Source organism: Narcine bancroftii, chromosome 9 (genome assembly GCF_036971445.1).
Source record: "Narcine bancroftii isolate sNarBan1 chromosome 9, sNarBan1.hap1, whole genome shotgun sequence".
Lineage (NCBI taxonomy): Eukaryota > Metazoa > Chordata > Chondrichthyes > Torpediniformes > Narcinidae > Narcine > Narcine bancroftii.
Window position 1 is genome coordinate 51704407 of NC_091477.1, and position 15638 is coordinate 51720044.

A 15638-nucleotide genomic window follows, 5' to 3' on the forward strand; every position below is an offset into this window, starting at 1 on the left:
TGACTCCAACCCAGGGTTCTGAAGAGGTAGCTCAAGAGATTGTGAATGCTTTAGTAGTTATCTTTCAGGAATAACAAGTCAGGAATCATTCCAGAGGGCTGGAAAATTGCAAAAAGCACAAGATAAGAAATGATAGGCAGTTAGCCTGATTTCAATGGCAGGAAAGATTCTAGGGTCCATTATTACGGATGAGGTTTTGGAGTACTTCAAGGTACAAGATTTTTTTTAAATGGCCAAAATCTGCATGCTTTCCTACAGCCGAGATCTTGTCTGGCAAATTATTTGAAATTCTTTGGGGAAGTAGTAATGAGCAGGACAGACAAAGGAGAGTCATGGATATTGGTGACTTGCATTTTCAGAAGGCTTGTGACAAGGTATCACATATAGGGCTGCTTAGTAAGATAGGCATCCAAGGGAAAAGAGTGAGCATGGATAAAAGATTGGCTGACTGGCAGAAGGCAAATAATGGGAATAATTAGGTCCCTTTTTGGCTGACTGCTGGTGACTAGTGATGTTCTGTAAGGGTTGGTGTTCATGTTGTATGTAAATGATTTGAATGACTGCATTGATGGCTTTGTGACCAACTTTGTTGATAACACAAAGGTAGGTGAAGTTATAGGCAGTACTGAGTCTGCAGAGAGTCCTGGACAGGTTGGAAAAATGGGCAAAGAAGTGGGAGATGGAATATATCTAAGGGATATGCATTTTCATAGCACTTTGGTAGAAGGAATAAAGAAGTAGACAATTTTCTAAATGGGAAGAGAATTCAGAAAGTGGAGAACCAAGGGGACAGGAGAACAAATGTGGATTTCCAGGTTGAGTCAGTACTAATGAAGGCAAATGCAATGCTGGCAGTCATTTCAAGAGGATGAGAATGTAAAGGTAGAAGAGAAAGGCTGAGGCTTTACAAGGCATTGGTCAGACCACATTTGGAATATTGTTAGCAGTTTTGGGTCCAATATCTCAGGATGGATCAGCTGGTATTGGACACAATCCAGTGGAGGTTTACGAGAATGATCCCATGGATGAGAGGGTTAACATATGAGAAATGTTTGATGGCTGTGGGTCTGTACTCACTGGAATTTAGAGTATCGAAAGGACTTGATGGAATGAATGTGGAGAAGATGTATCCAATGCTGGGTAAATCTAGGACAAAAAGCCACAGCCTCAGAATAAAAATACTGTACATCCCTTGAAGGGAAATTTATTCAGTCAGAGAATATGCATAATTTGTTGCCACAGTTGGCTGTGGAGGACATGTCATTTAAAGCTGAGGTTGATAGATTTTCGATTAGTAAGGACATTATAGGGAAAAAGCAGGAGAATGGGATTTTGAGGAAAAATACATCAGCCATGATTTAAACGATGGAACAGACTTGAAGGGCCAAATGGCCTACTTCTGGTGCCAAGTCCTATACTCGAGCCATGTGGAAATAAGAATGGGGCTGATGGGATTGCTATGTTGGTACCTGGCAGAGACCCAATAACCTCCTGTGTTATACTAAGTAATGTACACTCTTTCCCCATTTAGCCTGCATGACGTGAACTGGGCATTAAAGTGATCAGTAATCTTTCCCTGAACTGGCCATGAAAGCCAGTTGTACTCCTCAGCTGAAACAAAATGTGATACGCAAATGGAATGATTCAAGGTGGCTTCCCCCTCCCATCTTCTCCAGGGCAGAAAGTAGTGGTGTTTTTCAGCCTTTAGAGAGCGAGTGCCATACTTCTCAAAGCTTTCCAGCTAAAGTTTACACATACAGCATGGTAACAGTCCATTTCAGCCCACAAGCCCATGCCACCCAATTAACCCACAACCCCCCAGTAAATTTTGAATGGTGGGAGAAAAGGAGAAAATGGAGCTCCCGGAGAAAACCCACGTGGACATGGGGAGAACGTACCAACATCTTTATAGATGGTGCGGGATTCAAACCCAAGTCTCGATCGCTGACGCAGTAATAGAGTTGCACTAACCACTATGTTAACCGTGCTGCCCCAATAAAAATGGGTATTCACCACTTTTATTTAGAATATTATACATAAACAAAAATAATCTTGTTATGTATGCATGCAGACTGGGAGATGGTTTCATTGAGCTCCTTTGTTCTGTTTGTTGCAATAACGGGGACCTCCCAGAGGCTAACCACTTCAATTCCACACCCCATTCCCATGCTGACATATCTGTCCATGGCCTCGTGCACTGCCAAACTGAGGCAACCCGTAAATTGGAGGAACAACATCTAACAATCCATCCAGGGACTCTCCCTCCAGATCGGATTAACATTCTATTTGGCCCTTCCTTGTATCTCTTTGTTTCTATCCCTCTGCCTCCTTTCCTCTAGCTCTCCACTCACTTCCCTCACCATTCAGATAGCTACCCCCTCCCTCTACATCTTCGAAGCTGTTTTCTCTTCTGCCCTGCCACCATATCCATCTATGATCTCTTGGCTGTTAGCCTGTGCTGCTTTCCCTGCTCCTTCTTCCCTTCAGGTGCCTGTCTGCATTTTGCTCATACCTTGATGAAAGACTCAGGGATTTGCTTCCTATGGACAATGTGTGACCTGCTGACTTTCTCCAGCACATTTGTGCATTGCTTTGCTATATTTGTTACAGGGTTTTTAACCAGTACAGAGTACATCATGACTTTTTTTTCCCCCCGAATCACCAGGAAAGGAAAGACCATCTTTCACAATCCAGCAATTTGCCGTAAATGTAATCCACACACCCAAAACAGATGCTCCCTGTCGCACTGACAGAATTCTTCCCATTGTCAGTCTTTCCAAAATATCAGCATGTAATTTCTCAGACCGTGCAGCTCATCAGAATAACCAATGGTTGTACCTGATAAGATATGATTTAACAACTTGGAGAAATCCTGGACAAGCAGAGAACGTGGTATTTTGGTTTGTGACTATAAACGTCACAATCTTTTGCATTGCAGTAAACTCTTGCCACCTTCATTACATGTCCAAACAAAATATCAGTTGAATCTAGTCATCTACTCACTTCATTCAGATCATCTTCTGGTGTTGCTGGTGTCCTGTCTGTTCTGTAAGAGGCCAATGAAGATGTTTCCGAATCCATTGATTCTTCATCAAAACCGAAACAGGTTTCTACGACGTGTCTCTGTAAGGAGATGTATTGAGATGAAAAAAGTGATAAATATCTATTTCTCAAAATGGATGCAAATACAAGATTAAAAAGTAAGTGACATAGTTTATGTCTGGTTATGATTAGGTTTTTTCCTCCCATGGATATGGCTGAAATTATTACACTTCATCGACACACTTGAATGACCTTAACACTGCACACTTTACAGGCATTTGAACTTTACAGGCATTTGAAACTTTGCTCATACTTTGCAAATCAAAAGGAAATCAAAAAGATACTGTGAATGCTGGAAATCAGAATGTGGAACAGAGAAATGTTCGAAGCTCTCTGTAAGTCAGACAGCATTTAATGAATAGAATAGGTACCTTACAATTATAAAATTGCTTATATGGATGAATGGATGACATTTTTTTGGATCTCGACAAGGGACAATGGGAACCAGCTATGAGAGAGGGGTGGAGCGAGTAGGATCCAAGCAGTTAAATAGGCAGTGGAATCAGTAAGTGCTCTTTTGGATCTCTCCAATTAGGTCCAGCCAATAAATAGAGGGGAACACCAGCTGAGTGGGCAATGTGGAGCAGCCGATGTGTGAGTGGCTCAGGTTAGGAATGGGACTTTGAAGCTAGCAAGGTTTCAGCAAGCAGAGGCTAAGATGGTCGTGTGGGAGTTGATGTAAGTAAAGGTAAAAAAAAATACAGCAGATACGTGCGCACGCTATGTGCATGCACCATGGTCTGGAAAAAGTGCTCTTTCATCTGATTATATATGTACAGTCAGATATTAATAGACTTTATTAATAGTACATAGAAATATGTGATCATGAGAAACATTATTGCTGATATTTTTAGTTAACATTCCTCAGTCTGAATACCAAAGAGAAGCAAAATTACATTTCAGGTCAAAGACTTTTTTGTCAGAGGAGCATTGGATCTGAATCATTAATTTTATATCTCTTTCCACGGTTTCTGCTGATTCCAGCACATTCTGGCTTTATTTTGGGTTTCCAGCATCTCCAGTTTTTTTTTACTTCCACCCTCTAATAATTCAATTTGGTGAATGAATACATGGAGAATGAAGTTTAGTACATTTTCTGTGATACATTACATCATCACAGTAACAAACTTTGCAAGGAAATTTTGGAATAAAGAGGTTAAAAGCCATCCCTCACAGAGCCAACCAATACGATTTACCTTGATATGTTTTGTATTTCGCTTGTGCCTCTTGCGGCGAAGAAGTCGTTCACGGTCCTATAAAGACAAGATGATCAAACAAAACTGAAAGTGGACCCCACAGAACAAATAGCGGCTTCTTGGAAATAATGCATCAAAGGATTAACAAAAATGAGAGGCAGAGAGTTTTATTTGAAAGGAATATGCCCTGTTTAAACAATTCATTTGCATGCATTAAATTGTAGAAATAATTTATTGCTCTATTGAAAGAAAAAGTCCTTCAATAAAGGACAAAAGGACTAACAGGCTAACACTTGCATTTGTGTCTTCATAATATTGCATAGCTCTGCATTTATGACTGCTAGGGGACCTCGCCAGCTCTGCACTGAGTGTGTCTGAAGGTGCAAACCAAATTAATTTCCGTAGAATGTTCCACTTGGATGGATTTTGAGAGGCGTTTGAAATGTGTGTGCTTTTAGTATTCTCCCTAATTACTCCACACTATTGATTCCTACAGGTTCTTTCTTCTTTTTGCAATGATATGTAGCATTTTTGCACAATACCCAATGAATAGAGCAAAAAATGTAGTTTATTCAATGGTTTAGTTCAATGTATTGAAAACGCAAATGTTTCTTTCAAAACAGAATAGAATCCTCTCTTACTCAAAGTTAAAATTTGGCCAAATGATAATATGTTTTGCCAGCATGGGCCCTGTTATTACTTCCTTTTTTAACAGCTGGAACTCTTTGCTGGAAATTCCACCCATTTCATGTCTGTGGTCCTTCCCTCTAGCCGCTTTCAGGTATGTTCTCCACCAAGAATGCACTTGCAGAAGTGGATGCAGAGCTTTAGAATCATTGTTCAGATGACAGCCCTGAAAGCGCTGCACTGTCCACCTGAAAAGGACAGCTGGATGGGAGGCGTCTCGGAACGCACTCCGGCTCCTGCCTACTGTGGCTGTACTCCTGCCCACTGGCATGACATCATTTGAAGCACGACAAAGGAGAAGCAGAGGAACACAGGACTATGGCAGACCCGGAGCAGGCAAGAGAAATACTGATGATCGTTTCAGCCTTTCTCAGTGTTCAGAATGAGATACTCTGCTTGCACACTGTGTTTCCAAATTTGCACCAAGCTTCTCGGGCTGACAACACCACTACAGTGTCATCAGCCCGCCCCTTAGCAGTTGCTTTCAGGCAGCTGCATTCAGATGCCTAGGGGGACTTCAGTGCTCCAGCGATTATCCCTCCCAGAGGAGGGTTGGAAAGTGCTCCTTGGAGGCACCTCCTGCTCTTTCAGGTGGTTACTCCAAGAGCCGCATAGGGGAAGAATATGTGGCTTTACATCAGGGTATTCTGGCCACCTGAAAGAGCCTTCTGTCAGTATTTCAGGATTGGGATAATTTCCATGACAAAGGTGAATGTTCAAGTCTGTGTTAAATGGCTGCAGCAATAAGGCACCAATAATTGTAGCTATCGGCCCCTGACTAAAATTGATTGAATAGATGCAGCAACTATTGATATTATAAAGGTGTACAAAGCCAACCCAATGCCAAACCAAGTCATATTGTTCACGTATGCAAATCTCATGCATTCATCTAAAATTCCCTGATACACTTTTCTTCAACCTGAGAAGTGAGCAAAATGTATATTGGCTACCGCCCACTAGCACAACCTTTTACTGTGATTACATGATTTGAGAAGCTGGTCGTGGCCAGAATTAACAGGTACCTAAGCAAAGATCTGGACTGCAATTCACCTATCATCACAATCGCTCCACACCAGATGCAATATTGTTGACTCTCCAGCTCTTGATCACCTCGAAAATAGCAATTCATACATACGGCTGGTCTTCATCGACGACAGCTCGGCCTTCAATACCTCAGTGCTGATCAAGAAGCTACAAACTCAAGGCATCTGTGCCCCACTCTACAACTGGATCCTTGACTTCCTCATCGGAAGACCACAGTCAGTTCGAACCAGAAACAATGTCTCCTCCTCGGTGATTATCAACACAAGCACACCCCAAGGATGCGTGTGCTTAGCCCATCGCTCCACTCATTATAGACTGTGTGGCCAGGCACAATTCCAATGCTATCTATAAGTTTGCTGATGACACCACAATTGTTGGCAGAATCACAAACGACAATGAGGAAGCAGACAGGAGGGAGAGAGATAGGCTCGTTGAATAGTGTAACAACAACAACCTTGCACTCAATGTCAGCACAACCAAGGAGATGATTGTGGAGTTCAGGAGGAAGTCAGGGAAACTCAATCCAGTCCTCATTAAGGGCTTGATAGTGGGGAGGGTCAAGAACTTCAAATTCCTGGGTGTCAACATTTCCAAGGATCTATCCTGGAACCTCCATGTCAATGCAATCACATGGAAGGTTCACCAGAGACTATAGTTTGTGAGGTCTTCAAGGAGGTTCGATATGTCACCAAAGACTCTTGTAAACATCTACAGATGTACCATGGAGAGCATTCTGGCTGGTTGCTTCACTGCCTGATATGGAGGCGCCAACTCTCAGGACAAGAATAAACTCCAGAAGGTTGTTAACTCAGCCTGCGAGATCACAGGCACCACATTTACAAGAGGCGGTGTCTTAAAAAAGTCTCCCCTATCCCCAAAGACCCCCACTACTCAGGCCATGCCCCCTTCATTCTGCCACCATCAGGAACAAGGTACAGGTGCCTAAAGATGAACATTCAACAGCACAAGGACACCTTTTTCCCTGCAGCCATCAGATTCCTGAATGACCAATGAACCAAAGACATTGCCTTACTTTTCGTGCACTATTTTTATTTGCACTATTATTTTTATTTCTTTATAATAATGTCATAAGATGGTCATAATATGAATGTTTGCACTATGACGTTGCTGCTAAACACTGAATTTCATGACTTGTTAGTGCTGCAGACTAATGTTTGCACAGCTTGCTAATGGAAAATATCTTTTCAAAATTGTCCTTGAAATATATGTGGTAAGGGTAATTAAATAACTGATTTTGAAATCAACTTTTTGACATGCAGATAGATATTTCACAAGTTCTTTGGAAAAGTATCACCTGGAACAATAGCTTTTGTGAATCAGTTCAAGTGGAATAGGCTCTAAGTCAACAAGTGTGATAAACAAAATCTGGTAGGAACAGAATGGTAATTAGAAGTGGTGAGAAAGATTGTGTGCAATACAAATCCGATGGACTTTCCTGCATTGTGCCTGACTGTATGGGGTTGACTGTCTGCCCACGATGTCAATGAAAATTGGCTCAGCAGCATCACAGAATCATATTTATTTTTCTGCCGCGGAGATATAGCACGAGAGACAAATGTTCATCACCCACAGATGGGTGGTTCCCCCATCAATAACAGAATAATGGTGAGTGCAAGAATGGGTTGGATCTGCTGCAGATCTGGAATATACTGCAGCTAATCAAAAGCCAACTACCCTTCTTGACAAATCCCAACCCCCCCACCCCCCCAGGGATCTTACTGAGCTTCCCACTAAGGTATTGTTCAGCACTTGTGGCGGCAGACTGTCTCCACTCCCAGTGGTTCGAGCGAAGTCGACGTGAAGCGGTGCACACTCTCTCCCTGTGAAGCTTCATTTAAGCAAAGCAGGTGCTGAAGAGAGTTGAGCGTTGATTGAATTAATGGTCACTTTATTACAGGAAGGATGTGAAAGCTTTAGAAAGGTTGCAGAGGAGATTTACCAGGATGTGGCCTGGATTGGAGAACATGTCATATGAAGCATGAGCATTTCCCTTTGGAGCGATGAAGGGTGAGAAGTGACCTGATACATTATGAGACGCACAGATAGGTTGCACAGCCAGTACCTTTTTCCCAGGGCGACAATAGCAAATACCAGAGGACATTTGTCTAAGGTGAGTGGAGAAAAGTTTAAAAGAAATGTCAAAGGTAAGTTTTTTTTAAAAATGCTTTGAATGGTGGATGTCTGGAATATATTGTTGCAGGTGGTGGTGGAGACTGGTACTACAGGAACATTTAAAATACTCTTAGATTGGTCCATAGATGTAAGAAAAATAGACGGTCATAGACTGTGAGGTAGGGAAGGATTAGATTGATGTGGAGTGCAATATTTTGGGCCAAAGGATCTGGACTGTGTAATGTATGGTCTCATAACATGGTGTATGTTCAGTAGCATGAAAGATATTATGAGCCATGATGGTGTTAACACAGGATGTGTAGAAAAAATTTTCATCCAACTTCCAGGGATGAATGTAATGTGCTGCCTTCCCCTACATTGCCTGTCTCTTCCACTACTCCCATCCCCTCCCCTATGTCCACCCTTGCTCAGCTCATGATATATCTGCTAGTTTCCCCAGTCTTCAGCCACCAAGTCAGAAAGACCCCAGGCTGTGCAAACCTTTGTGCTCCAGAACTTTCCCAAATGCCATCAGCTGGTGAACTTGGGCAGCATGTTGCTTATCAGCAGATATCCCAAATCCCTCAATAACCTGAAACCTGAAAGTCACAGAAGCCCCAAGTACTCACCCTAGTCAAATCATCAATGATATTTTGCTGTTCAAGGACTTGAAGCTTTAAAAATTCGATTTCTTGCTCTTCATGAACTTGATCGAGGTCATTCAGGGAGCGCAATTTCTTCAGTGGCTGATGGGAGACAATCTTCTCTTTCTTCAGAATGAACGAAATTTAAAAAATGCATCAATGGGAAATTCTATCACAAGTAATCCTTTGAGAGGCAATTATTCTCTTTATGTTAAAGAACACAGTCAAAAGGCCATCACAGTTCACAGACCATAACCACCGGCTCTTCCACTGTATTTCAAGTAATGTTTTAGGATAATGAAAGAATGTGCACCAGATACATTATTAATATATATCTTCAGCTTCTCCCCTCTCTCTCCCTACTACTCAATGTTATTGCTGTGACTTTACCCTGAAGAACTGCCAAATATGTCCCTACTTGACGCTAGTCTTATCTCATAACAATCCCTTGGTGTAAAATACAATTTGCTTTCCTTCCAGTTCTGGAGGTTGTGGGCCAACCAATGAAGGCAATGAAAAACCTTCCATGACTGAAAGATCAGCAGGTTGGCAGTTTGTGAGATGGTGGACTCCTTCTGTCAATTATGCTGGGCTTCTGTGTGCTCCTGACACAAGGGCCTGAAGTTCCTAACACCATCCCAAATACTCCTTCACCATTTAGAGTGGAGATGGGCCAGAGGTTCACGGGAGTCAGGGAGCAGCTTGCATTGATTCAGGTGAGATTTGAAAACATCTTGAATCTTTGCATCTGTCCACCTGGTGATCTCTTCCCAAGACAGAGTTGCAGTGTGCCTGTTTGGCAATCTGTCATTGGGCAAGTGAATGATGTGCCTTGTCCAGGAGAGTTGTGGATCAGCACTGGGAGTGTTGACCTGAGAGAAGACAGTAGATTTAGTCAAGACAGCTTTGAGGGTATCTTTGAGATACCTGCTGTGAGAAGTTCATATCCCAGACTCATGCTTAGGTGCAGGGATCACAGCTGCTCAGCAGACCTTGAGTTTTATATTGGGCCTGAGGTTTTGATCTTCAAATAATTCTATATCACGTGACAAAAGGCCATGCCTGGGCATTGAAAGGTGATGATGAGTTTTATCGATTATATCTGCTTTCACTGAGAGCTGTCTCCCACAAGATTGGAAGCAGTCCAGGGTCTCAAAGTTCAATCATTTTTGTTGAGGGCCAGTGTTGCACAGTAGTAGCTGTCAAGCACCAAAGCCATGATTCTCCGAGATGATTTGCTACCCATTTGCCTTTCCTTCATAGGCAAACAGACCAGTGATAAGATCGGAAAAATGTGTGGAGATAATTGTGCAAGTGATCTTGTGCAGGATTGAAAAAAAATGCAACATCAATATATGTGCTGGGCTGATCTAGGAACACTTATCTTCCACTGAACCCATGCCATGCACATTCTGCACTTGAATAATGACTTCACAGTACTATGATTTCCTGCAACAGCATTTTCTCACTTTAGATGCACAATGTTATAATAATGGCTTGGCTTCGCGGACGAAGATTTATGGAGGGGGTAAAAAGTCCACGTCAGCTGCAGGCTCGTTTGTGGCTGACCAGTCCGATGCGGGACAGGCAGACACGATTGCAGCGGTTGCAAGGGAAAATTGGTTGGTTGGGGTTGGGTGTTGGGTTTTTCCTCCTTTGCCTTTTGTCAGTGAGGTGGCCTCTGCGGTCTTCTTCAAAGGAGGCTGCTGCCCGCCAAACTGTGAGGCGCCAAGATGCACGGTTTGAGGCGTTATCAGCCCACTGGCGGTGGTCAATGTGGCAGGCACCAAGAGATTTCTTTAGGCAGTCCTTGTACCTTTTCTTTGGTGCACCTCTGTCACGGTGGCCAGTGGAGAGCTCGCCATATAATACGATCTTGGGAAGGCGATGGTCCTCCATTCTGGAGACGTGACCCATCCAGCGCAGCTGGATCTTCAGCAGCGTGGACTCGATGCTGTCGACCTCTGCCATCTCGAGTACCTCGACGTTAGGGGTGTGAGCGCTCCAATGGATGTTGAGGATGGAGCGGAGACAACGCTGGTGGAAGCGTTCTAGGAGCCGTAGGTGGTGCCGGTAGAGGACCCATGATTCGGAGCCGAACAGGAGTGTGGGTATGACAACGGCTCTGTATACGCTTATCTTTGTGAGGTTTTTCAGTTGGTTGTTTTTCCAGACTCTTTTGTGTAGTCTTCCAAAGGCGCTATTTGCCTTGGCGAGTCTGTTGTCTATCTCATTGTCGATCCTTGCATCTGATGAAATGGTGCAGCCGAGATAGGTAAACTGGTTGACCGTTTTGAGTTTTGTGTGCCCGATGGAGATGTGGGGGGGCTGGTAGTCATGGTGGGGAGCTGGCTGATGGAGGACCTCAGTTTTCTTCAGGCTGACTTCCAGGCCAAACATTTTGGCAGTTTCCGCAAAGCAGGACGTCAAGCGCTGAAGAGCTGGCTCTGAATGGGCAACTAAAGCGGCATCATCTGCAAAGAGTAGTTCACGGACAAGTTTCTCTTGTGTCTTGGTGTGAGCTTGCAGGCGCCTCAGATTGAAGAGACTGCCATCCGTGCGGTACCGGATGTAAACAGCGTCTTCATTGTTGGGGTCTTTCATGGCTTGGTTCAGCATCATGCTGAAGAAGATTGAAAAGAGGGTTGGTGCGAGAACACAGCCTTGCTTCACGCCATTGTTAATGGAGAAGGGTTCAGAGAGCTCTTTGCTGTATCTGACCCGACCTTGTTGGTTTTCGTGCAGTTGGATAATCATGTTGAGGAACTTTGGGGGACATCCGATGCGCTCTAGTATTTGCCAAAGCCCTTTCCTGCTCAATTACAATTGAGTTACAATTACAAAATTCATATAAAATTCCAGATGTAAATATGATCTTACTAGTTATTTATTCATTGATCATTTTATTTATTTAGCAATACAGCATGGTAACAAGCCCTTCTGACCAACGTGCCATGGCACCCAAGAACACCCCTAAACCAATTAACCTACTAACGCTGTGCATCTTTAGAAAGTGGGAGGAAACTGGAGCACCCAGAGGAAACCCATGAGGTCATAGGGAGGACGGACAAAATTTGCCTAGACTGCGGCAGATTCCAACCAGGGTCATTGGCGTGGTACTAGCGTTACACTAACCACTACACACTCCCTGATGCTGCAAATATCTGGCAAATGTTTGGGCATTTGACTTTTTACTCACTTATCCCAAAGAAGTGCAGGTCAGTAAAAGAATTGTTTGCTGTATTGCACTCCACTGTGAAGGCAAGTTAAATAACCCCGTGTGCTCAATGTAAGGAATAGTGTAAATGGTGTTGTGGACATGGTGGTTGCATTAGTCTGTGATTGCAAATGATGTGGTTGCATCATTCCAATTGAGATAGATGTCCCGACACAGCATTTCTCACTTGGTTCCTTAGTGTTGCCTCCTCTGCTCCAGCTGAAGTCCATTCCACATATTAGTTCCATTTTCATCAAGAAAATGAAATAGGTTCATTTTTATGGCTCAAAAGCTGGGGATGTCTTGCCTTCTTCTGCTCATTAATTTTTTGGAGTCCCCTTTTCTGTACAAAGTAATCATACGACACCACAAGGCCATTTCCAGGGTATGGCTTTTCAATGAAGTGTCTACGCTTATCCAGTCTTTTCACTTCCTCGCCAGTGTCCACATCTCAGTGGTCAGAACTTGACTGAGGTACTTGCTGAGCTGAGAACTGATTAGCCTGGTCATTTCCTCCTGCTGTCATTTGACTATAAATTCAAGAACCCCTTCACCAAAAATCATAATTCAATTAGCTCATTCAAACAGTTACACTCATTCTCATAATGCTACCCATTGGATGTGAACTCCATTTTAGTGTTAGTTTCAAAATATTTAGCCCACACACAAAATAAATTGAGATATTCTTGCTGATACAAACTTAACTAATGCTTGCCATTTTCTGTACAAATTTCTTTTTCATGTACTACATGAGAAATATTAATGAACAACACTATTAACCCATTGCTCAGATAATGGTTACAATAGTAAATTCAAAACTTTGTGCATTTCAATAATAAAAACAACTGCACGGGAAAATTGTGGACATACTACACACTCTCAAAGTCCATGATTCTCTTCTGTTTTCTGACCTGTGAATAAATGGAGCACTCTGATTTTATGTGGTGGTGCATGCTTGCACGCACCACACGCCAGGATACCAGATCACTGATTTTAGAGCAAGCATGTTTGATGCATGGGTGGCACTGGTTACTCCTGCAGAAGGAGACTTTTGGAGGAGTTGCTTGGCTTTCTGTAATATTCCTCAGTTCCAAAGTCACTTCCATTTTAGATAAATTGATACAAATCGCAACAACCTCCTCCATTCTCCTACCATGCACCCGAAGTGTCTGCATGCCATCCTCAGTTTGCAAGCTTTATCTAACTGCCCAACTGATCTGACACCCAAATTCCTGGTAGCCACTAATTTTATCCCCCACATTCCTTAATACCCAATAGATTTGCCTCCTGATCAACCCTGCCAATCCTTCATCTAATTTACTGCTCCTTCAATTTTTATGTCACCTGACTATCCCTCCTGATCCATCACCCAACTACACCAACAGTCACCGCTGCTGCATCTGCCACACCGCCACTCCGATATCCTCCACTGCTACATAACCCATTCTTGCTTTTTCACTAATTCTCTACCCCTCCAATCCTTCATTTGACTTCATTGATCTGTTGCTCATTTCCCTCCAGCTTACCAATTTGTTGAGCCTCACCATATCCATATCTTGGACCCAATCCACACAAATTTTCCACCAACACTCCCCATCCTCTCAAATCAACTATCTGTCACTCACCCTCCACTGCTCAGTCACACGAAGTCACAGCTCGTGGTCAGCATCATTGATGCACCTTTACAACTCCTACAATTCTCACTTCTCCATAAGAGATAAGAGAGAACATATGGCAAGCTTTTTTTTTGTTTTCATTGAACAAGCAAGTCCATGTGTGTGAAAGGAGCAGGACAAGATGGATGTTGAAATGTTTCCATGAATGGGAGAATCTTGAACAAGGGAACTTGTTGCAGATGTAGGGGTGGAGGGGACAGTCATTTTAAACCGAAGTGTGTAGGCATTTCTGCTCACAAAAGTTTCAGGAAAGCTTTACCCCAAGAAGGATGTGGATCCTGGATTATTCAAGAGGGGCAGATGAAGTTCTGAAAGATAGAAAGTGGAATGTTTTGGAGAGCTGGCACAGAAGAGGAGTTGAAGCTCAGGGTAAATTTGCCATATTAAATGAGAGAAATTCAACGAGTCAGGCATCAATCCATGGAGGAAAATTAGTAGCTGACATTGCAGATACAAATGATAAGAGACTGGAAAAGGGAGTCAAGATCAGTGGGGAAGAGCAAGCAGTTTATGCGGGCAGTCATGTGTATGAATGCTGGGTGGGACATATAAACGGGCAGTACAGAGTTGTGTTTTTAAAAAAATGTAGATATACAGGACTGTAATAAGCCATTCCGGCCCACAAGCCCAAATACACCAATTAATCTATAAGCCCCGTATGCTTTCTTTCAAAGGTGGAAGAAAACCGGGGTACCTGGAGGAAACCCACCCATGGGGAGAACTTACAAACTCCACACAGACAGAGCAGGACTCAAACCCAAGTCACTGGTGCTGTAATACCTTTGTGCTATCTGCTATGCGTATTTGGGACTCGGGGGAATATGAGGTTGGAGATCTCCTGAAGCAATGAAATCTGTTTGGATGACAGTAGTCACTGACAGATTGTGATGCAGTGTTGGGTTGAAGAGGTATTGGGAGTGCTGCCAGTGAGGTAGTGGTCAATCCAGCAGACAAAATAGCACCATTTGTTCAGACTTGGGTGAAAACAGATTGTGCTTTGGCGATACTGGCAAGCAGTCTGTTGTTGATTCAATTTAGACAGTGTGCGGTAGTGTGAAGTAGATGAAGCTTGACCTTCCTTGTGATAAACTCCAGGATGCTACCTTTACACTATGGATATGGCCAAGACAGGCAACAGTCTCAGCTTCTTCATGAATGGTCAAATTCATGAAGAAGCTGAGACTAATGTACTTTCATGCATCATTAGCTGTATTATCGGTGAAAGGTGCAACTGTAAATAAAAGAAGAACAAAAGTCAGGCCCTTGGCAATTAAATACTGAGGGAAAGAGGTCACTGCTGGAGATTTGGACAAATGACAAATTAATCCAAATGAAGTTAAATCCAAATGAAACAAATTAGGAAAGCCACAACATGACAGCAGCAGAATTGAACCTTCATAGGGTGATCTCATGAATACAGGCCCATTACTGGGACAGAAAGAAATGGTTAACCATTTTAAATATCTCAACAAAGTTAAAGATACCTTTGATCATTTGTGTGATTTGTGATGGATGGAATTAGAGCTGAAGGGTTCAAAGTGCAAGAGAAGGCCAGTGCTGGAAGGGCTGAATTGGGACAAAAGAAGGTTTCAGTGGGAGTTTTGAAAGGGGAAAGGATGAATATGCACTTCATAATTACAGAGAAAAATCTGCTATCTTTTTATCAAAGGATCAAAACCAAAGACCTTCAATATACAATATCTATATTGGGAATATAGATAAACCTGTGGGTAAATTATTCAGGTAAGAGGTCTGCTTCACACTCTTTAATTAATTGAAATAAAACTTACTTGGACAGATTTTTAAGAAAATAGAGATCCAATTTTACAGTCAGAAACAGGATGGGGAGGATATGTGTAATTTGACAGGGAAGGGGGGTGTCGCCCATTAAACATCTATCTGAGTCTGTCCTCAGGAAGGACAGGGAATACTGCCTAAA

General features: G+C 42.8%; 1 protein-coding gene across 3 annotated transcripts in view; it reads right to left on the reverse strand.

The window, feature by feature from the left end:
* Window positions 1-15638, reverse strand: part of jakmip2 (janus kinase and microtubule interacting protein 2) — a 97840-nt gene that overhangs the window by 52937 nt on the left and 29265 nt on the right. For all 3 annotated transcript variants that reach the window (XM_069897812.1, XM_069897814.1, XM_069897813.1), the window contains exons 6-8: window positions 8792-8932; window positions 4299-4355; window positions 3004-3123 (exon numbers count right to left, since the gene is read on the reverse strand). In XM_069897812.1, coding sequence (XP_069753913.1) covers window positions 3004-3123; window positions 4299-4355; window positions 8792-8932 — 318 coding nt within the window. The remainder of the gene's footprint in view (window positions 1-3003; window positions 3124-4298; window positions 4356-8791; window positions 8933-15638) is intronic.